This window comes from Prunus dulcis, chromosome 6 (genome assembly GCF_902201215.1).
Source record: "Prunus dulcis chromosome 6, ALMONDv2, whole genome shotgun sequence".
Classification (NCBI taxonomy): Eukaryota; Viridiplantae; Streptophyta; class Magnoliopsida; order Rosales; family Rosaceae; genus Prunus; species Prunus dulcis.
The window spans coordinates 20,988,747-21,010,882 of NC_047655.1; the positions used below are offsets into that span (position 1 = coordinate 20,988,747).

General features: G+C 35.3%; 3 protein-coding genes across 5 annotated transcripts; 1 reads left to right on the forward strand and 2 right to left on the reverse strand.

Moving 5' to 3' along the window:
• Positions 1–5,167: 5,167 nt before the first annotated feature.
• LOC117631796 (light-inducible protein CPRF2-like) lies at positions 5,168–6,149 on the reverse strand. Its single transcript, XM_034365099.1, has one exon. The coding sequence runs from the start codon at positions 6,091–6,093 to the stop codon at positions 5,449–5,451; it is 645 nt and encodes a 214-aa protein (XP_034220990.1). The 5' UTR covers positions 6,094–6,149; the 3' UTR covers positions 5,168–5,448.
• A 3,397-nt stretch (positions 6,150–9,546) lies between these two features.
• Positions 9,547–12,610, reverse strand: LOC117632343. 3 transcript variants are annotated; one of them, XR_004586463.1, is made up of 2 exons: positions 10,232–10,350; positions 9,547–10,105 (listed from the first exon to the last, which is right to left on the reverse strand). XR_004586463.1 is itself a non-coding variant. In XM_034365789.1 (2 exons), the coding sequence occupies exons 1-2, from the start codon at positions 12,546–12,548 to the stop codon at positions 9,723–9,725; spliced, it is 489 nt and encodes a 162-aa protein (XP_034221680.1). In that variant the 5' UTR covers positions 12,549–12,610; the 3' UTR covers positions 9,547–9,722. The 3 variants fall into 3 exon arrangements, 1 of the variants encoding a protein (XP_034221680.1); XM_034365789.1 differs by lacking the exon at positions 10,232–10,350 and adding an exon at positions 12,443–12,610; XR_004586462.1 differs by lacking the exons at positions 9,547–10,105; positions 10,232–10,350 and adding exons at positions 11,069–11,454; positions 12,443–12,610.
• Positions 12,611–15,421: 2,811 nt separating this feature from the next.
• Positions 15,422–16,090, forward strand: LOC117631708 (phytosulfokines 3-like). The gene is made up of 2 exons (XM_034364990.1): positions 15,422–15,599; positions 15,704–16,090. The coding sequence occupies exons 1-2, from the start codon at positions 15,483–15,485 to the stop codon at positions 15,830–15,832; spliced, it is 246 nt and encodes an 81-aa protein (XP_034220881.1). The 5' UTR covers positions 15,422–15,482; the 3' UTR covers positions 15,833–16,090.
• Positions 16,091–22,136: the final 6,046 nt, after the last annotated feature.

The window sequence follows — 22,136 nt, forward strand, 5'->3', positions numbered from 1 at the left end:
AAATGTCAATGTATAGTTGACTTATTTGATTGTGATTAAGAATTAATTACTTTTCTCCTAGCCCACACAATGTATCTTATATATTTGTCTTTTATAAAATAAAATTCCCAAATACAATTATTTGTGAGAGTTCACAACTAATAAGTCTAGCATCATTTGATGTGCAAGAATGAAATGATTGGCTTTTTGGTCCAGAATGAAAATAATGTTTTCCACCGCCCATATCATCATTGATGATATGAATTGACAATTCATAGTAGTAATATTGTCAATCGCAGAACTTGTCTCCAAAACTGAAGAGAAACTTAGGTGTCTTTCAGGACCACCAAACTAATGTTTTTATCTTTATTTTGAACTAAGCTAGCCTCTCCACTTGTTGGCTTTGGCTGAGTGTGTGCTGGCTTAGTTTTTTTTTGTTCTGTTCGTTGCCCCTTAATGAAGTTGCTTTTCGTCGAAAAAGAGAAAAAAGAAAGAAGAGAAGATGTTGGCCGTCCTGAAAATGAACGAATGAATATGCCAAGAGAAGTTACCATCTTTTGTTAATTAAAAAAAAATAAAGTGATAGCAAAGTTATGACTTGGAAGGTAACTAGCTAGTTAGTAGCTACACCTATCTACGCTACTGAAGAAAAAGTAAAACCTTGAACAAAACACCAATAAAAAAACATGATTGTACTTTCAGTAAAAAAAAAACAAAACAAAATTTGAATAGAAACAGTACATTAATTTACTCCAAAAAAAAAAAAGGGTTTTGACCAGGATGCTAACAAAACCATCGTTCTCATCTTGCAGAAGATACACATCCTCCTCCTTGTTTTCAATTTTATATTTCGAGTAGTTTGAGGTGTCATAAAGTAAGTAGAGGTGTAATTATTTCATAATATCATTCTAATTCTTTAGATTCTTGGTAAGTACATTTGAGTTACGCACTTGATTCTGATTGAAAACTAGGTCATTGGCGGTACAAAGACTTTTTTTAATCTACAATATTAGGTTGTAATTGTAGACTTGTAGGTATCTATCGTATTCATCTTTTAAATACTAGTTTGTCAAGCACATCTCTTTTTATTTCTGAGTGGAAATGGTACAAGGAATGCCCAACCATAGCTTGAAGAGGGCACTCAAAGTATTTTATATATACTATACATAATTAATATTATTCTAGGGTTTATACCGGTGTCGCATTTTAAATGTTTTAAAATATCATCTCTTGCAATGTAATAAAATAATGAACATGTCTTAAGTTCGTATTTTTTAAAATTATCGCATTAGCTTAAAATTTAACTTCTTTAGAAAAAATATATAAATGTCATCATTGACTTTGAATTTAAGGGGGTATCCATATATTTGGATGTGGATGCATTGTGGTTTGGTCCGGTTTTGGCCTCAAAATGTACACAAACTTAAGAATCATGGTTTGGATCGGTTTGGTCCAAATTAGTTGCATATGTGAACTAAACCACTCAATTTAGTGACCTGTTTGGTTTGATCGGTTTCCATTCATAAGAAATTAGGTAAATATTCTATATTTTCTAATGCATAAAATATTGAAATGCATATTGCAAATTAAACAATAGTTGAACAAAATCTAGGTCGATGAATTTGAATGGGTTTAGTTCTTTAGTTTTTAGTATTGACAGTGCTAATTAAAATTCGAAGGGTCATTGTTGATGTCCAAAAATGGATTCAATTTAGAAGTGAACGTGCCTCAAGTCGGGGGTGTCCTACTATGGTAGGTGTGGAATAGATATGGAAAAGGAGAGAGCAAAGGTGAAGACCTTAGACACCGACCGAAAGCTTTACGATGCTTAATTTAGCACAAGTATCGTGTCTGAAAGTAAATTGATAGAGTAACAATGCAAGTGCCAATTTACTATTACCTGGTGAATTGGGGCAAGTAACCTATTTATAGAGGAAAAATGGAAGGAATTTTGGGCTATTATTTTGATGTGGGATTGTTGACGTCGTCTGAGAGGTTGCTACGTGTCCTAACGCTTGAGTGGTACGTCAAGTGCCTTTGTTGATCCAGTTCGGCAAGGGGGCCTTGCCGATGACTAGCATATTTCCCAGTGCTTGGTTTAGGCTAGAGAGGCCTTCGACTATAAGTGCCATTCCCCTATGATGTCCTTGCCGAAGAGGGTTAGTCAAATACAGTATGAACAATAATATTTTTGTTAACTTGATATATATGCATATTTACATGTGATATGAACAATAATGTTTTTGTTAACTTGATATATATGTGCATATTTACATGTGACATGTAAAAGTATTGTGTTAGTTTATATACATTGTTGACTCATTTCTTAATTGTTTAAGAAAATTATATTATTTTTAAAAACAACAAAATTATCTCCAAAAAAAATAAAATAAAAATAAAAATCCCATACCGATAATATTGGGATATACATAAACTTTCTTTGATATCTAAAATATTTCCCATACCTAATAACGATCATATTGGGATAAACCTAATCTTTCTTGGTATGCAAAGTATTCCAATACCTTCCACCCAAAAACAAAAAAAAAAAAAGGTATTCCAATACCCACAACTTTCTCAGGTATAAAAGTGTCGTTGAGAACTACAAAAGCCAAGTTCCTAGAACCGGGGAGGACCCAAAATGATTTTATACAAATTGTTTAACGCTACTCTTTCGGTATATACTTTGCCTAATTGAATCATTGGAGTTGTTAGTTGTTACTTGCCAAACAAAACGTCCATCTTCCAACATTTTCCAAAACCTGAAAAGAAGACATTCTTAGGCCAAGTCATAAATCAACACAGAAATCAATTTTTTTTTAACTTACAAGTTCTGGTCAAGTGGACTTAATCAATGATTATTGTTAATCCCAAAGACAAAGTGGAATGCCCAACTTTGGAGCTATTTATTTATTTAGTAATTACATCAGCAACCAAAATCAAACTTCCACTTGGATTGTGAGATATAGGTGGAGCAGGCCCCACCTTGCATGGGTTCTTGGGGCCCACTTAAGCAAATAGCTGTGGAGCGTCCATGGCAATAATTTGGGTGTGAAGTGAAAATTGTATGCATTTATAATCTAAGAGGATGTGGAAACATCGAACCATACATACTCAACTCATTCATGTTGTATAAACTATGTGTGGGCAGAGAGTGACAGGCTCATATAATATGGGCATCAACGACTGCAGGAGCTCCACGTGTCCATTTTCTTTGCTATGGAAGATGATATATTTGGGGTTTTAACTTTTAAAACTTAGAAGTGAAGAAAGAAAGCGACAGGGACAGGGACAGGGAGACACCTTCAGTATTGGTCTAAAGAATAAAACATACGCATTGATCATGCTTTCTGGAGATGATTTCTTTCTCCTTTTTATGGGATCCAATCCATACCTACCACCACTAATGTAAACGGAACATGCCCCGCCCATGATGCCCTAGCCCTTTTGGTCTTGCCGTCAAGCTTTTTTTCTTAAATTTACTGTTCTTGCGGCTAGGGCTGCTCTTTTGAAGTGTAAGATATAATAGTCGTCTAATGTAGTATTTGATGCACAATTATTCACTTTGGAGTAAATTTTAACCATCCGTCAAGCTTAAGCACAATCATTTAATGATTCTTGCAATTTGAATTTCTAATATTAACCGCAACTTAAGTGCATTCAGACGCCAGTGTTTTTTATCCCAAAACATTTTGGCTCAACTTCAGCACATGTCAGAAGTGGCCTGCTAGTTTTTCCCTTGACTTGCACGAATTTCACCAAGCCCCAACTGTTACCAACTCAACATATATATATATATATAGTGAAGTGTCCTGTCAATAGCACATGTTGTGCCTCACCAGAAAAACACAGACAAAATTATAGAAGAGCTAGAGGGTTATCTACTCTGCGTGTAATTAAATTATATACTTTTTACTGATCAATGAAAGGTAATTAAAATATTGGGGTGACGATGGCTCCCTTTTTTGTTATACTCTGATTGGATTACATCATTGATCACAACTTCTGGGCTCTTTCTCATAAAATATTTGCTATAGAAAAACTTGTGGCCCCCCTTTTTCCTCTAAATATAACACTAATTAGTCATTAATCACTTTATTTTTATACACCAAACTCTCATCTTCTTTGCACTTAATCCAAAACCAATCAATTCTAGTAGAGGAAAAGAGAGTGAAGGCATGCATGTACTTGCCTGAATTAAAATCTGAATATAGAAATGAGAGAAAATCCCTAGGTGACTCCTGTCCGTGAATTTTATTTATTTATTTTGGTGCAAGCTATTTGCAAATGTTTTAACTTTATATCTATCTATTGTCTACACAATAATATAAATTTATTTTGATATTGTATTGGCATATTTTACTCGAGAGGTTTTTTAATAATAAATTATTTATTAATTAGTGGGTGAAATAAACAATTTTATAAGTGCAAATAGAAGCTTCCTTTTTGTACTTATTGACTAATATTTATATATAAGAAATAGTAAATTACATTAGTATGATGTTATTACTCTTAAAAATCTTATATCCTAACCACTACATATCTCTTCAGATTCTTGCATGAACACAGTTAGCTAGGTCATTGGCTGTGCTTTCACTATAGCCATATGTTTAACAATAAAAGTCTTTGTGCTGTATTTAAAGATCAAATGTATTGTTAATCATAAGTGAGATCTATCAACATAAGTGGATCTCATTTTTATGTATTGAGTCTCGTGATTGACGATCTTTGTGCCGGAATTATAAATGCAATATATCATTTTTATTTATAAAAAAGAAAAGAAAAAAAAAGTAAAAGCCTCGAAAAGTAGATAAGACCATTGCTTGAATATAGATTTTGGCATCTCCATTTAGAATGCAATAAAGGATATTCGTATGTAAATTGTATTCTGTGGTAAGATTCGTTTGCATATGTCATTGTCATACATCTATAATGAGTATGGGAGGGGGCATTTTGATCATTTCGTCTTGGTCCATTTTCAGGTTGAGTGCTCCCGTGCATATCTATCAATGATCCCAAAAGAGGTTGCATAATTTAAGTTGGGAAGGCGAATTAGCAGGATATAAAATGGGAAACATTATTGGCGCAAGTTTCAGCGTTTTGCAGGGAATGCGATAATAATATATAGGAAAGTGGAGTGGTACTCGTAGACTCCGAAATATAAAACCATCAACATAAATATATATATATAACATACTACAAAATGCTTCCATAAACAAAACATTGCCTAATTTTTTTACAAAATATATAATTATAAAAGAAACCCAAGGTTTTCCACACGAAAACCATCATTTTCCAAACCCCACTTTTCTTTTTCCCAAAAAAACACCCCACCATTTACTTTAGCAGCTTTTATATATAATTTACAGAGACACAGAGAGAGAGAGAAGTGCATGGCTAGCTCTTTGTTCTTGTTTTCCGAAATTAATGAGGTTATTTTTCTCTTAATAATATTCATATTCTAATAAATTACGCAATTAATGATGGGGTTTGTTCCGGAATAACGGTGTTGCATGGCCATGCAGAAGACATGTGCTGTAGTTGCCGGTAAACCAAAATTTGACGTATGTCCGACAGTTTCTGTCGGAGCAGGACGTGTTCGGATTGGAGCCTATCGTTGTCGGTCCGAACCCGCTGAAAATGGTACAAAACGTAACTCAACCGGTTCTTCAGTTCCCTGTTCTCAATCCTAAGCCGGTTCACCTGGTTCCTTAGGTTTTCTAAGTGCTTTTGTTTTCGCATCCGAGACCGCCTCGCCGACTCCCGGTTCGATATCATCCGCCTCCTCTTCCTCTCGTCCACCACAGAAACCGCCCGGTTCGAGGCATCATTTGGGCATGACTTCGCATTGGCATGGGTCCGGTTCATCCGGACCGGTTCAACCGACCGATTTGGGTCGTCATCTGAACCGGAACTCGAAATGACCGGTTTTGGAGACTGGACCGGACCAGAACTCAGGGTTGAGATTGTGGGTTTCGGGGATTGAATTGCTGGAAAAAGTTCCGAGCAATCCCACGGCGTGAAGCCGCCGCCGCCGGGGGTAAATCCCCCGTCGAAAGCAGGGAAATGGAGGAGGGAGTCAGAGGCAAGCATGGCGGGAACAGTAGACAACATGGTTGCTACAAAAACTCTCTGAACTTGTAATTTAGATAGGGAGGGAGTGGGGAGGAGGAAACGGAAGGAACGAAGCGTTGGGGCATCATATTTATTGGCGAAGTGGAGTGGCCAATTGGGGAATTTTGTTTGGTGATCAAGGGTATTTTCGTCCAAAATGTATATGCTAGCTCAGCTTTTGAGTCAGGTTGCACTATAGTGTGGGCCGTGGGTTATATCATATGTTTTACTTTTACAAGCTTAGCTTTTTCAAGAGACATTGGGGGAGGTGACATAGCCTGGTGGGTCCCAGAAAAAGATTGGTTTTTAAAGCTTACTCGCGAAGAAACAAATAGACTAGCTGGGATCCACTGAGGACACGTGTCAAGAACGGGTATGAAAAACGCGTGGGGAGCCAATGGCTATGAGGGTTGATGACATGGGGCCGAGTCTGTAGCTCGGCTCGAGCTAGCCAAAGCTGAGATAGTGCACCAAGCCGATTATTGATTTGATAACAAAAAAATATTGTAATGATTACTGTGGAAGTAGAACCTCAACCAACCAGTGACGAACACTACAAAGTTACGTCGCATTTGCCTTTTCTCTGTGGGTTTAAAATAATGGAAATGTTTTCTTTTGTTGAGGGGGTAAACTGTAAAGAAGGGCCACAATCACAATGGTGCAAACTTTAAAGGGGGTGAACACTGTAAAAAGATAGCGACAGGGCCTTTGTCATAATTTGATTATGGGCCACCTAGAACAATACAAGATGAATTGGGTTGCTGTCGAATTACTGTGGAAGATCTAGAATCGTGTTTACGCACTTATATTTTACCGTTGACGGAATGCTGGTAATTATTGTTGTATGTATCAATCAAGAACAAAAGAAAGATGAGGCCTCATGGGATTCAACATCACTAGTGAATTATATCAATCCAAATAATTCACTAGAATTGTAGTGTTAACAGGATGTGTCATGTTACCTGGATGTAAAGCGTCAGTAAATTTGATACATGCGGCTAGAGAGCTTTTCAGAGTTTTTTGTTGTTTGTTCAAAAAGTTCCGGTTGTAAGGGAGATCTAGCTAGAGAGCTTTTCAGCTTTGAATTCACATCGCGGGTTATTTTAAATCCAAGTGTTGGGAGTAGTAGGCCTCATGTGCACCAACGATCCCCTTTAAAAAAAAGAAGATGTTCTTGGCTATTTTGTTATTGAATGATACAAAGCAAAAGAAAAAGATGCGCATTAAGCTTGTTTGGTAGAATCTGTCAAAGAGGAATTACCAGAATTGGTATTGTTATGGCGGTGCGTGGGTTCCCAAGCTGGGACATATTTGGCAGAAGAAAGAAGAAAAGTCGAGAGCAATCCATGTGGAAGTTGGAAGGGGAGATGAAAAAGTAGCTAAGTACCAAAAACAAATCAAAAGAAATATATTGTTGGTGGTGAAGAAAAAGGAGGTTTGAAGGGTTTGCTTTTGCTTTTGTATTGAAGGAGCCCTAATGGCCTGCGGCAGAGCTGGGCTCTTGACCATGTCGACCACATGGATAAGCATCCATGGAATCTTGTGGCTATCTATGAGACTTTTACAAATTGACGTACGTACATGCATAAATCTCAAAGCTAGTTAATTAGAAGATTGAGGACCACATACACTATAGGCATAGGACCATGCCGGCTGTCGAATATTGATCGGCTCAAGTTTTAGCTGGGTTGGGACCTCAAAGGAAAAGATGTGCATGGAAATATTGGGGACTTAAGCGTCGTGTTCAGACTATCTTTTCAATCATCTTTTGCTTTATTTTTTCTTTTTATGTATATCTGTACTTTGCGCCCTTATCAGCAGTCATCAGATAAGATGGTTGCGTTGCCTCACCTTGAAATGGGTTCAAACCCACTTAATTTGGAAATATTTAGTTAGTTTTAGTGGTAATCCTGTTTGAACGAAGGAATTGAAAATTATATAGAATTTTAAAAGGATGGAATTTAGATCTCTATCGCTTAAATTTTTGAGATATTTAGTGATATACCCATTTCTAGCACTAATATTATAAATAAACCCTACACAATTGAATTCCTATAAACAAACCCAAAAAAAACCCAAAAAATGATAGCTAACTTTATTGAATTTAATATTGATTATTAAATTACTTTGATGCCCTATTGAGTGCTTTTGGTATTTTTATGAGATTTTGGGGTTGGGCTTGTTTTAAGAAATTGATGGCAGTTTTGTAATTTATAAGAATTTAAAAGCTTTTTTGTTATGTTGTAAATGGGCTTTGGGTGTGTTTCTAAAGTCCATTTTATATAGGGTATTTTTATAATTTGGGCCCTCATATTGGGTATAATAGTGAATCTCCCTAAATTTTTAGGAGTTAATTATTTTAGTGTTTGAATTTATGTATGTTGAATTTTATAAATGACAGAAATTACAGTAAAAAACCAATTCATGCTCAATAGAAATTGTGAAATGACGTATCTTTGGAATGAAATTAACTCGGGAATCTTGATCCCCAATTTCCACTTTTTTTTCTCCACGTCATTTAATAAGTTCTATGTTTAAGTTGTCAAACAATGAAAATATCAATTTCTCCTCTTCATTTTCAACTTTTAGCTAAATCCCGAGTTACTTTCTTCCATCCAAACAAAGAGTAAAGGAATATGCTAATTTCAATTTATAAGGGTACAACCCAAAAGAATCAACTGTATTGTTAGTTAATATATAAGCCTAACTATCTGTTTCACAAGAACCTTCAAATGTTGCTTGCTAAAGCAATTTTAGCTACTTTGATTCTTAAATTAATTTGTGGGCAAAGTATAGCTTCCAAACCAAAAGTGCCAAAATCCCCAATTAGCTCCAAGATAAAGCCATTCTTTTCCTGATTCTCTTTTGTGATTTGATTTCCCCTTGTGCTACCAGTGCGCTGCACTCTATAATGAGCTTTACATAAAAGCATTAGTAAGATTTTGAAATCACTGAGAAAATGGTACTATATATGTGCTTCTTATCAAATTCTTTGCTTGTCCTTGGTACAGCTATTATATATGCTCAACATGAAGTTTTATGCACCTAATAATGAGCCCTGTTACAACAATTAAGATGGTTCAAACTTTACCCGTCATTCACGTAGTGTTGGGCTGATTCAAAAAGACCAATTCAATTACAAAACTTTGCTCTTTGATTTCTGGCACAAACTATAATATATATATATATATAGCAAAATGCAGAAAATGATAAAATACTAGAAAATATTCTTGATTAATATAAATATTAAAAATTGAAATTATCAATTAGATGAGGATAATATGGTTTATTTATATTTTTTTTATTAAAAAAATTAAAAATAAAAACAAAATCAGATAATGGGTCCTATTTTTATGGAACATAACTACTCCTTTTATCTTTTGTTAATTCTAAAATAAAAAAACAAAAAAAAACAAAAAACAAAACCAATTGGCACAACCGTAAAGGGGCTAGTTATAATTATAAGAAAATATATATTAATTAATCTTTTATTTTATGATATGGCTACGTGAACCAGAAATAACAATTTGTACAATGCATGAGGCAAGGCACGTGCATTACACAAGCACATTTGCCCCTAGTAATCACACACGGTAATTACATATTTATGTCATGCATCTCTTCCTGAATTAATAGTTTTCAGAAACCACATTTGCTATTGAGATTTGAATGCCACCATCCTCCTCCTCCTCCTCCACCTGGCTCCTATTAAGAGGGATGTAGAAAATATCATCAGGGTCGTCTTTTGTGTCGATGTGAATGCAAGAGCAGCGTAGAAGAGATGCAAAGAAAGCTTCTGCCACGGAGTGGAAAAGCCAGGCTGCCAATCCGTCGAGCTTTTTGCAGACGGGAGGAACTCCACAATTTGTGTTTGGTGATGCTGTCATTTCTTTGGGCTCGGCGTCTGCATTGGCGTCTGCACAGCCTCTGAAATAGGACAAGTTGGTGCAGCCTTTTGGATTGCTTATTGAATCCATTGATCGGGAATGAAGAGGATGGTAGCTAGCCATACCTGGAGAAAGTGGTGAGAGAGAATTTAATAATATGGTTATTATGGCAGTTTGAATAAAGAAGAAGTTTCTTCATTCTTTGTATGGACAAATAAAAAAATTGCGTTGAATTGAAAGCTCAATATTACAATGGTAACAGCAAAGTGGAGTAACTTGAAATGGAGAATAAAATGGCAAAGGAGAATCAGGAAAAGGATGGCTTCATCTTGGAGTAACTTGAAGAATTTACACTGGAATCTGAGCACAATTAGTTTTAGCACTTGCGGGTTTAGAAGCCATACTTTGCCTACAAATTAGTTTAAGGATCAAAGCAGCAGTGAAATCGGGACTGTAGGTACAAATTATAAATGAGGAAGTTTTGAATCAGACAAGTGATGATTAAGGAGAGAAGGAATAGATAAAGGATCAACGACTCTCTTTTAATAAATCTTACACAGATTTTAACGTGGAATCCACCTACTTTTCCATACCATATGGCCTATACCAGTGAAATTCATGGAAAAGTTTTATGCCGCACTACTTATTGGACCACTTTTAATAGACCACGTTGGGCTTGTAGCTGGTCTAATTATCTCAATTCGTCCTTATGCGACGAGCCCAACTCAATCAAACTTACGACAAACACACAAATTCATGATTTGACATAGGGTTGGAACTTGCAAGGGCAACTTGAAGTAAACCCAACTTTTGAAGGGGCTGTTAATTAGTGGAGAGGTAAAAAATCATTTAAACTACTATGATAAAACTTCTATTTTCAGTTTGGAATAATACTCTCAGCACCCCCCTCACTCACTCACATGAGATTTATCAAGTTATTAACACGTGGACAACACACATATGACTGTTGGACATTCAACTCCAAATCAACTGACAATAAGTACAGAGGTTCATTTAAACTAGTAAAACAAGACTTCAATCATTCGACGTGATATAATATCAAGTCAACATAACCCACCTAACTTACTCAACCTGCAACACTAGGAGGTGCGCATAAAAAAGATTTCTTTCGAGTTTTTGTCGGCTAATGAAAAGCTTCAAAACGTATATGTCAAGAATGACGTTTTCCTTAAGATATATAAGATATATAATATTTGCCCCCACCAGGGCCTCGTATGCACACAACTCTGTCTCCACAATAAAATGAAGCCCAATACCTACTTCTCTGGCTCTTTAAAACGCCATCCAATCCAACGTACACGAAAATAATTAACCCAATAGTTCCTTATCCATTTCCAATTGCTTGCTTACATTGAGAGTCATCCTTGACGTAATTCCACCAGACGTGAAAGTTACAGAGATTGTTTGCACCTCAATGTCGGTCTAAACTCTCTTTTTGGTCCAACCCCTTGTTCTGGTTTTACATGGAAAAAAGAGGGCAAGAGTAAATGACAATCCATTTTCCAGTTCCACTCAAAACGAAGAAGAAACCAAAACTGAAAATAGACAAGACCACACTAAACAAAAGTTTTCATTGTTTAATTGTATATGTTGTTAGTCTAAGTCGTGCTGGTAAATTAATCTTCATGAAATTCTTATAGTATGAATCGCATCCCTTTGATTTGAGGTCAATTGATTAATGCAGTATGAGTGTGGGCCTATTTTCTTTTGTCATAATAAATCCCTTTCCCCATAATTGTCCTCTGCACTTTATATTAAAGATGTGTAAGCATAAGTTGAGAATCATATATATTTTTCTGTTTGATTTGATGTTCTGTTCACACTAAAAAACAAGCACCAATTTCTACTCTTTGACTCTCTTTGGCATATAAGTGGTGATCAGTCATTGATCAGTCTTCCATCCACACCCCAATTATTCAAGAAAAATTTATGTCATGACAGTAACATTGTATGATATTACGAATCTACTTAAATTATAATATCTAATATGCGAATAGTACAGTTAATTTATGTATTAACGATCAAAACTTTTCCATATGTATGTAATAGTTTTGCAATCATTTTCAAATTTCCCCTTCTAAATTATTACATGCTGATTGCACTACACAGCTTCCTCACAGCACTTTCACTATGCACCTCTTTTTTTGTTGCAAACGATGGAACGTATGTATGGTCAAGTCCAAAAACTTTAGGTGCAGCTCTATGTCATAATGCGCTGATGAGACAAAATTGAGGCTTGCTAATTTCCACCGACAATGGCAAGCTTGAAAGGCATGTCCATGAAGGTGAAAGACAATTATAATAAAACCATGCATGCTTGAAAATCGATTCAGGCGAGCAATGAAAAAAGGGCAACTGGACAATTATAATAAAACCATGCATGCTTGAAAATCGATTCAGGCGAGCAATGAAAAAAGGGCAACTGGGAAAAGGATACGAACCACATATTTTCTCTTGCATATGGCAAGATCTCAGCTTGTAATGCAGACCAAGAGCCAAGTTTTGCATGTGTTTGAATGCTGTAGTCAAAACTTGTTTTGGTTTCATATGTGCGAGTTCAGCAGAGGTGGGGAAGCTCTTATGATGGTTTCTGTCATGGAGCCCACGGGCAATACAATCATGCAAAGTTGTGGAAAACAATTTTGTTTCTGTTAAGTCGTGACTGATTACATATGTATCAGTGCCAGAGACGATCACTATTCATCTTAGGATAAGGATTGATTGGAAGGCGACCTAATAATTGAAGATAGAAGCAAGATTTCACATGTGCATTTCTAGGTAATTTAAAATTGATTTTTCATTAAAATTAACTAGGATATCTTTGATTGTTCCCATCTCATCATGAACTATATATAGTCTGTTGCTTCATTAATTATCAACCTCATATGCATTGCAACAATTGACTGAATCAACTATTAAATTGTACTGTTTTGTCTACTCGAAAAATTAATCTATATATGCAAAAGGAGAATGAGAGTTTGGTGAAAACATTCAAAATTCTAAAAATACCCTTAATAAGTTTGAAATTTTTTACTATTTTGTATACTTCGGACTCAATATATTTAGCAAATTTGCAACTTAAATAAAACCATCCATGAAATCAAAACCTTTGACCTAAAACTACAAAATTGCTCTTTTAAAGATTAAAAGTTGTATTTCTGTCAAAACTATAACCATCCTTAGTATTTCACACATCATACAAGTATGTGATATTTTTTTATAGTTAAACCTTAAGTTTTCTATTCACATTCCTCTAGTACTCACCAAGATTCATGCACTTTAAAATTTTCCAAACCATATATTCTCAGTCAATATTTCCAACGAAGTATATGGAGTTTGTCTAACCAAATGCTCTCACTTTACCAACCGAAAGAACGTCAACTAGAAACTCTTTTGACTCGTTCAAACACGGGCTTTCGGCTGCACAAAACCACTAGCATATATAGGCATGCCTTAACCCCTACTCTATTATCCAAATATTCTTTCTCTTACCAGCTGCAATAATTAATATGCTTTATTAATAGTCACTGTCTTAATTTGGTCCAATTTCAGTAAACAAAAGGTGTAGATTTTCTGCTCTCTTGCTTAACCACACCACACGGCTACAGAATTGTCTTCTTAATCGGATGCCGACCTTATTTTTATGACTACGTATAGCAAAACAACGAATTAGGTGATTTCATTTTTGCATGCCTCCAAAACAACGTTCGTATATATATATAGTTTCATTTTATTTTATTTTCTTTTTCTAGAAGGTATGTGATCACGAGACCATAATATATACATACATACATACGTATATATATATAATTTCATTTCATTTTATTTTCTTTTTCTAGAAGGTATGTAATCACGAGGCCATAACATATACATACATACGTTGATACTAATTAATAAGGATATCGATATAAAAACAAAACAAAATTATACTTTCATTAATCTTGATTGTTTCCTCTGTCAAAGTAGTACGGCACACGTCACACATCGGATTATGTCATGGGCTAACAGTTTAATTGATTGTTGTTAGACTACAAGTGTGGATGGAAGGAAAACTTTTGATTCCTATATATAGCATATAGGAAATGGAAATATCTTAATGTATGCCACTCAACAAGCAAAGAATTCTTAATTGGGGTCATGAACTTGAAATGGGCTTGGATATTACGATGAGATCATATCGTACATATTTTCACTATTTTTCCTTCTGACTTTGAGCAGTTTGTAGCTAAGGGCCACCCTTGAAGAGATCACAAAACAATTGAGTCAACATCTATCATTACACATAATGCATCTGAGCTATTTGAGGGTTCTGACGTCGATCGGTTATTTTGCCACTCAAATTTTATTTATTTTTCATGCTAAAAGTCATGATACTTGGTCCTGAACGAACAAAAAAACGAGAGAGAAAAAAAAAAGTACACCATACCCATGTCATGGTGACTCAAAACATGGTTCAGCAAACGCTGAAAAACGAGGAATATGAATGCTAGGGCGTTCTAGAATACACGGCTGTCAATTGGATTTGAATAATCAACCAAATTAAAAGCGTTCAAGAACATTCTGAGTACCATCTTAACTTCTCTGGTCCTTAATGTTGATATCTGGTCCATAAGAAAAAATGTTGATCGCCGAAAAGAAAAGAGGATTTATGCCAACTATTGGTTGTCTGTGTGACTTTTTGTACAAAACAATTCTCAGGAGGTGGAATGGTTGTGTGAAGATGTGAGGAGTCCTAGATCGGAATGTTAAGAGACTTTACATGTTGCATGAGCTTAAAAGAAGTTTGGTGACTCCTCCATTGTCAATTTGTTTCGGGATGGATCATCAACTTCCTTCATGATATCAAATAGGATTTGTTCACATTTGAAGCCCAATAACCAAACATGCTCCGCATCATCCAATAAGGGCCTCTAGGAATTGAGTACTGTAATCGTAAAATCATACCAAAACAAAACTTAATTACGTCGCTGAGGGTCTGACATCATTAGCTGGTGAAATTCCCCCTTCTTCATTTTTAATTTAGTTTATTGTTTAGCCAACAAGGAATCTGTTTTGGATTCTCTGTCTCTGTTTTTTTAGTGGACCGAAAAAAACCTCTTCATGCTGTTGAAATATAAGTCTTCTGAAGCCAGCCTACAAACAACATGCAAAGCAAATCAAATCCCCGGCGATATCAACGACGCCAATTTATTAATTTGGTCAGAGGGTAGAACAATATACAAAAATTAAAATAAAAAATTGGGGAAAAAAAAAAAAAAAGTCCCTTTTATTAATTGTCATATCCTCTATATATATATATATATATATGGCCAATTAAATACAGACATTTTGGTCCAACAGACTCAGCTACAGAAAGTCGGCCTCTTCCCTTTCCCAGTTCACACGGCCATAAATAAAGGTCATCTCCTTAGTCCTTATCTCATTTCTATAAATTCATTCAATCTTACCCTTGTATAATACAAATTAAAACAAATAGGAGAAATGGCCCGAGTTAAAGCCCTCTTCTTCCTAGCCGTCCTCCTCTGCTCTACTTTAGTCTATGCAGCCAGACCAGAACCAGCTTTTTCTGCAGCCACTTCTGCAAAAACCCAATTTGAGGTTTGTGGAATTTTTATGTTTTTAAAGTTTATTTGTGCATTTTCATTATAGGGTTATGAGTTTGATAGTGGGTTTGTGTTTTTTTTTTTTTTGGCGTTGAGTAGGGTGTTGAAACAGAGTTTGATGAGGTGGCGAATGAGAGCTGTGAAGGAGCTGGGGAGGAGGAGTGCTTAATGAGAAGGACTCTGGCAGCTCATGTGGATTACATCTATACACAGAAGCATAATCCTTGAACTTGGTTTGTTTTGTTAACAATATCTATTTGTGATTATGTAAAACTTGTAAGCAATATCCAGTTTCCCCTGTTTTTTTTTTCTCTCTTTTTTCTTCAGATTGTCTAGCAATGTGAGACTGTGAATTTGAACCATTGATCAATTTCAATGTATGGTCCAAATTTACAGTTTGACAAAGTATTTATCTTATCAAGAGAAAGCATAATATGAGAGTAAGATAGTGGAGCTCAAGAACTCTGTCATTATTATTCTCTCTTTACTACTGCATTTATAATTCATTCCTACAGAAGAACTGCATGGTAGTAAAGAACGATGATCAAACGGGAGAGACATATATACACAGTTTTCTTGGTTCACAATGTTGAATTCTTGATTTAATTATAAATAAAGCAAAATACCACAGTTCATGAAACCCTGCTCTTGTTCTTATACTAAATATCCTGTACTCTTTCGTCCAAAAAAAATATATCCTGTAATCTAGAAAGTTGGACATCACGTTCTAAGGTTATTTTTTCAGTTTGTTTTCTGGTCTGTGTGTCAAAGAAAAATAATGGAAGAAAATCACACCAAATATTTTTTTTTGGGAGAGAAATGCAATGGATTGCTTTCATAATTCAAGTTTAAAGGCCGTCAGTCACAAAGACCGATACAAATAACCACAAAAGGATTTTTACAAATACAAAGCACAGTAACCACGAGAGGTTTTTACAAATACCAGCAACATGCATACCTCTACTCATTGCCACACATGGCCCAAGAAATTACAGCAAAAAACCTACAGGCCTAGAAAAACTAGACATATACCTCAACGCACCAAACTACAATTGCAACTAAACCTTTTAACTCTCACAAGTAGCAAATACAAATAAAAACTAGAAACACACAACAAGTAAATAGAAGCCAATTTAACACCACGTCATAACCAAGATAGCCAATCAGCCACCAAAACATCCAAGCAACCACAAAACGTAGCCAAGAGGAGGGAAGGACTAGAGGGGATGAGCGAGGAGTAGAGGTGGAGAGGGGAGGGGAGGGAAGGGGAGGAGGAGAAGGATGGAAGCCACCAACCCTCATGGGGAATGGCGGCTGAAACTATTCTCTTTTAAGATCATACCAAATTTAAAACACCATGTAGTACTTTTACCATGGCAGAACAATATTGCAGATTGTTCCGACTTACATAAGCCCAACATTTTTGAAAAATACTAAGGAGAATAATTTTAGATACTTATCATCTCTCTAATTAGAGTCAATTCACAGTTGAAAGGAATGAAACTCATTGCTTTCCCCTAAAAAAAATAATAAACCCGTAGATATTAAATGTGACTTTCCATCTGTTGATTTCTCAGAAGTTACCCGCTGCTTTCAACTGCCACTTTTTCTTTATTGAATTTAATTAAGAGTTACTTAGGAAGTAAATAAATGGAGTGACAATGAGTGCGAACAACTTGTAAATTGAATGCTTGCTTATCTGCCTTCTCTCCACCTGTAAGATATTGAATGTGAACATAAATTATTTTATAAAGAGCTATAGTATTTTATTGGTAAGAGAACTTAAATAAATACCAAGTAATTAAAATTTTTGATTCAGCAACTAGAAACATGCCTACTCATACTTTTAATATAAATTTGTCGTACGATAGATACGTATTGAAAGTCGAAAGCTAAAAAGAAATAGTTTGCTAAAGTAAAAATAAAGTCTCCCAAACCAAAAGTAATTTCGGTTGGGGTTCTTGCTTTTTAGTTTCCCCTTTCAAAAGATGAAAATTAAAGCAATAAAAGCCACAAGTAATTGCTCTCACCTAAAACGAAAAAGCCACAAAGTTGCTGAAGATGGTTAATGGTTGAGTAACAAAAGCTTAAGTAATTGTAATAAGTATAGCGTGAAGAAGTGATAGGAAAACATCCAACTCAAAAGTTTCAAGCTTGTAGGTGGAAGTACTTATCTCATAAATGCATACACGAGATACTACTCTTGTCTTGACAATTTTGGTTTACTAATATAAGTTTAAGGATGATATTTTTTTTAATTGTACAATTAGACTTTAAAGAATATTAAACAACTTAGATTAGTAACTAAGGATTTTCAAGACAGAGATAATCCAAACAAAGTGTATGTTAATTAAGATTTTTTTCTCCCTTGAAATCCCCCAAATAAACATCTACTTATACTTGGTGTACAAATGATATATGATAATTGTTGGAACTTTTTTTAAACAATTTTAAGATGGGGTAGTAGGCAACTAGGCAACTAGGCATGAAAATAAGCAAGAAACAAGTGGAGCAAGATGCCTTGAGAAAGTTGTGAAGCGTGCATGGTTGGGGGATTGAGATTCGAAAAAATCTAAATAGTTGGTATGCACTTCCGCTTTTGCAGTTTGCCTTTTTCAGTGAAGCTATATAACTAGAAAACCAGAGGAGAATGAAGGTCTTCTTGGGAGTTGTAGTGGTCCTGCTCTCCCACTTACCACTTATGCAGGGCCACTCTAACTTTTGACATGACCATTCACACTTCAGCATATATGCTCACATTCTATGGTCCTTGCATTGCATCAGTTGAACTCTATTGGTAACTCGCATGGCTGCTAATGAAGTAAATTAGCATGCCATATGCATGCAAAGTATGTATAATTGCGATGAACAACAAATTATGGAAAATCTGTATCTCACACCATGTGACCCGAACATTCTCACAAATTTTTTTAACATCATAAGCCATAAAATATTGAAATAAAATTAGAAAATGTAGATATGTCGTCCCGTCATTAAAAATTGCTAACCACCAAGCTAGCAGTTTTAATAATATTGTTGTTATATAGGTTGGGTACAGCCTAAACGAGAATGTGAAAAGCTCATTAACCTTTTACCAACGCTTCTTCTAGTCAACTACTGATCTCTCAAGTCAAGAGAGCAATGGAATTGCAAGTTGGCAATGCGCGTGAGCCCGACTGGTATAGAAGACCGAAGTTCTCTCCCACTGAATATACTCTACCTTTTTTACTGTGGGTAGAGGTACTGTTGCTGCTGCTGCCATAAGTATAACATAAAATACCCACTTTCATCATTGTTTTTGGACCTTGTGTTGGAAATTTGTTAACCACTAATTAAAGTTTCCAGCTTCATTTCCACAACAGTTTATATAGAGAGAACTTTCTGCATGAGGACAAGCTGTGCAGTTCTTGACATCATTCCAACACTGCTATGGAATCATGCATTATTATTATTTTACCTTGATTAACATTTTTTTAGATTAATTTAGCATTTTAGGGTTTTTTCAAAGGCTATTCAAATATGTATATATATATATATATATATATATATAATGACAGTGGTTATTTTTTTCCTCTTTGGCATAAAGACAGAAGCCTGGAGGAGGAGCAAGGGGATTGGAACTTAATATTCATGCCTTTTGTTATATTTCAAAAAATAATTCAAAATCATGTTGCCTCCTCGCTAGCATCTAAAGCTGATCATACGGTATTGTGAATTTAAAATATTTTTTTTACTTTAACAAATATTGTGAAAATATTGAAAAAAACTATTGTTGGTCCCTCCCCAAGTAATAAATATATATATTGTTGGCCTGCTAAGAGCAAGGCAGATCTACTCCTCCAGCCCAATCCTGGTTTTTGAATATAGGCTTAGAGGTGCAACCCAACTTGGTAATTTAGAAATCAGCCCATCCCTATTAGCCATCTTTGTTTACCCCCACACACATCAAGGAATTTTTACTTGGGTCGTTTCCTTAAACATGTCAATGGCTCCGGCTTGAATAAACTGCGTCTTAGCCGAATCAGGTTTTGATACCAATGATTTTACCAACGGGTCCAATAAGAGTTCATTACCTATACAAACCATGCACCGATATTGTCCCATACATTTTCTCTACTCCACACACATACATTCTTTTTTGTTTTATTTTTGTTTTAATTATAATATAAACAATATCTATTAAGAAGAAATCCAAGTTAATAAAGGGCGGTCCACTAAGCCCAAACAACCCAGCGAAAAACAGAAAATAAAATAATTGCTTTCCCTTATTAAAAAAAATAAAAAATAAAATCATTGCTTCCAACTAGGCAATAAGCCAAACAGACATTAAAAAAAGCCTAAGCCTAAAAGCACGAGAGAATCAGAGATATCAGCCCACCTTTAGAAAATTTCCTAGGTACGTCATGGGCTAAGAACATTTACAATAAGCTCCTTAGTCACCTTTTAAAACAAATTTTAGGGAGGAATTGAAAATATAGAACTCCAACTATAGTTCTTACCCCTTCCTAAAATAAGGAGACCTCTATATATACTAAATATCACGTAATCTAGAAAGTTGGCCATGACCTCTTAAGGTCATTTCTTAGAGCATCTCCAAGAAAGATGTTAAATCCAACGTGACATTTTTAGCATGTAGACAATATAGTTGAGACTCACTCCAACAATATGCAGTTATTTTTGGTTGTTTGACTTTATGATGCTATTTCATTATTTCTTTTCAAATAATATGCCTAGAAAGTAATAAAATAATATTTTAATTTAACATGTGAGGTGGAATGTAAAACTATATAACTATATTATATATCAAATTGCCACTTAAGCATCAAATTCAAATGTTTAATATTTAACATCTCCCTTACAGAGAGGATGGGGGACTATTGAACCAATTGCAAAGCACAACCTCCGTTTAGCAAGCTTTGTGGCGGCATCAACAACACAATTTGCTTCACAATGAATCTAGTTCCACCAGAATTGATTGAAAAGAAAGCCGAGTAGTCATCCAAAAAAAGATATAACTTCCAATTACACCTCTCATAATTGCCATTAAGGCTAAAAAAAGATCATGACAATCAGTCTCAAAGATCACATTGGGAAGGTTGAGAGATGGAGCAAGGGAAATACCCAAAATAGCTGTGGATGCTTCCACTTCTACAGCTAAAGATAACACACAATCTTGAGTGTCAGCAACAATGAAATCACCCATATGGTCATGAATAATAGCACCCATACCAGCGGAAAGAGGGGGCAGAGGCAGATGCACCGTCAATGTTGATACAAGGGAGGAAGCACTAACAAATCCCTCAGAGCAAGACTTGATGCACTTCTAATAACACGAACCGGAGTAGGGACAATGTCCCTACGAATACCTTGCAGCGAAACTTCCAAATTTCCCAACAGTGGAAGCAAATATGAGATAAGTACCACCCCTTATGGGAAGTGTCCTAGAATTCACCACTTAGGAACTTCATGAGCCAGTTATCAAGGGTGGTAATAGGATGTAAGAGCATCCATAATGGGAGGGTGTATAAATGTTAAATATACACCCTTTGTCGTCGGAATCATCTCTAATGGGAAGATGTAAATAGTTGCAAAAATACACCCCAAGCATGGAGATGTAAAATTAGATGCACATTTTCATCTTTTTTTTACATCCTTTTGCAGACGGGACCCACAAGAAAAAAAAGGAAAAAGAAGGATTGGAATTCAAAATGGAAGGCCTAGATTTCATGCAATTTGCATTGCACTTCCAATGGCCCAGATTTCTACATAGATATTTTTATGTTAGTTTGTAGGTAAAATCATATGTTCTCCAAATTTAAATTTTTTTAGGTCCATTTATTTGGAAAAATAAAATAAATCTAACACACACAAAATTAATTTTAAAAAGTTAAAACATACACACACAAGAACACACAAAAAAGAATTATCACAAACAAATCGAATATGCATCTTTGGATTTACATCATTTTCCATTGGAGTAAAAAACATATTTACACCTCCTGGAGGTGTAAATGAGATGTAAAAGTGGCTTTACACCCTTGAAAATACACCCCCCACTGTGAATGCTCTAAGTCCAGGAAATAATTAAGGGGACCACCAAACCACACACCTCGAGTCCTCGGGCAAAGCAAGGGAAAATGTTCCACAGTTTCAGGTTGATCACCAAACACCTTACATATGGGAGGAGCCGAGATTTTCCTTCTAAACAGATTGACACCAGTGGGGGTTTTCTCACATGCACCTTGACAGTGTGTGTGTGAGAAAATCACTCTCCCCCGATATCGTTTGTATAAAAAATAAAAAAATAAAAAAATAAATTGGAAGCGTTTTTATTAGAAGCATGTTCAAGCACTTGCAAGTGTTTTCATAACCAAGGAACACTTTTACAATTTTTTGTCAAATGATGTGAGAAGTGCTTATGGTATCTTATAGCGTTTTATAGTAATCTTAAAGGTTGTAGTTGCAGTTGTAGTTTTGTGCATTGAGGTCTTTGTCTGATTTTTCCATGTTTGTGGCTTTTATGTCGGAATTT

What these genes read in the sequence shown, in the direction of transcription:
- LOC117632343 (XM_034365789.1), bottom strand. Translation starts at nt 12,548, where the DNA reads ATGAAACCAAAACAAGTTTTGACTACAGCATTCAAACACATGCAAAAC. An exon ending in TATGCAAGAGAAAATATGTG is followed by an intron (nt 10,106 to 12,442) that starts GTTCGTATCCTT and finishes CACTTTCTCCAG; the next exon opens with GTATGGCTAGCTACCATCCT.
- LOC117631796 (XM_034365099.1), bottom strand. Translation starts at nt 6,093, where the DNA reads ATGTTGTCTACTGTTCCCGCCATGCTTGCCTCTGACTCCCTCCTCCAT.
- LOC117631708 (XM_034364990.1), top strand. Translation starts at nt 15,483, where the DNA reads ATGGCCCGAGTTAAAGCCCTCTTCTTCCTAGCCGTCCTCCTCTGCTCT. An exon ending in CTGCAAAAACCCAATTTGAG is followed by an intron (nt 15,600 to 15,703) that starts GTTTGTGGAATT and finishes GGCGTTGAGTAG; the next exon opens with GGTGTTGAAACAGAGTTTGA.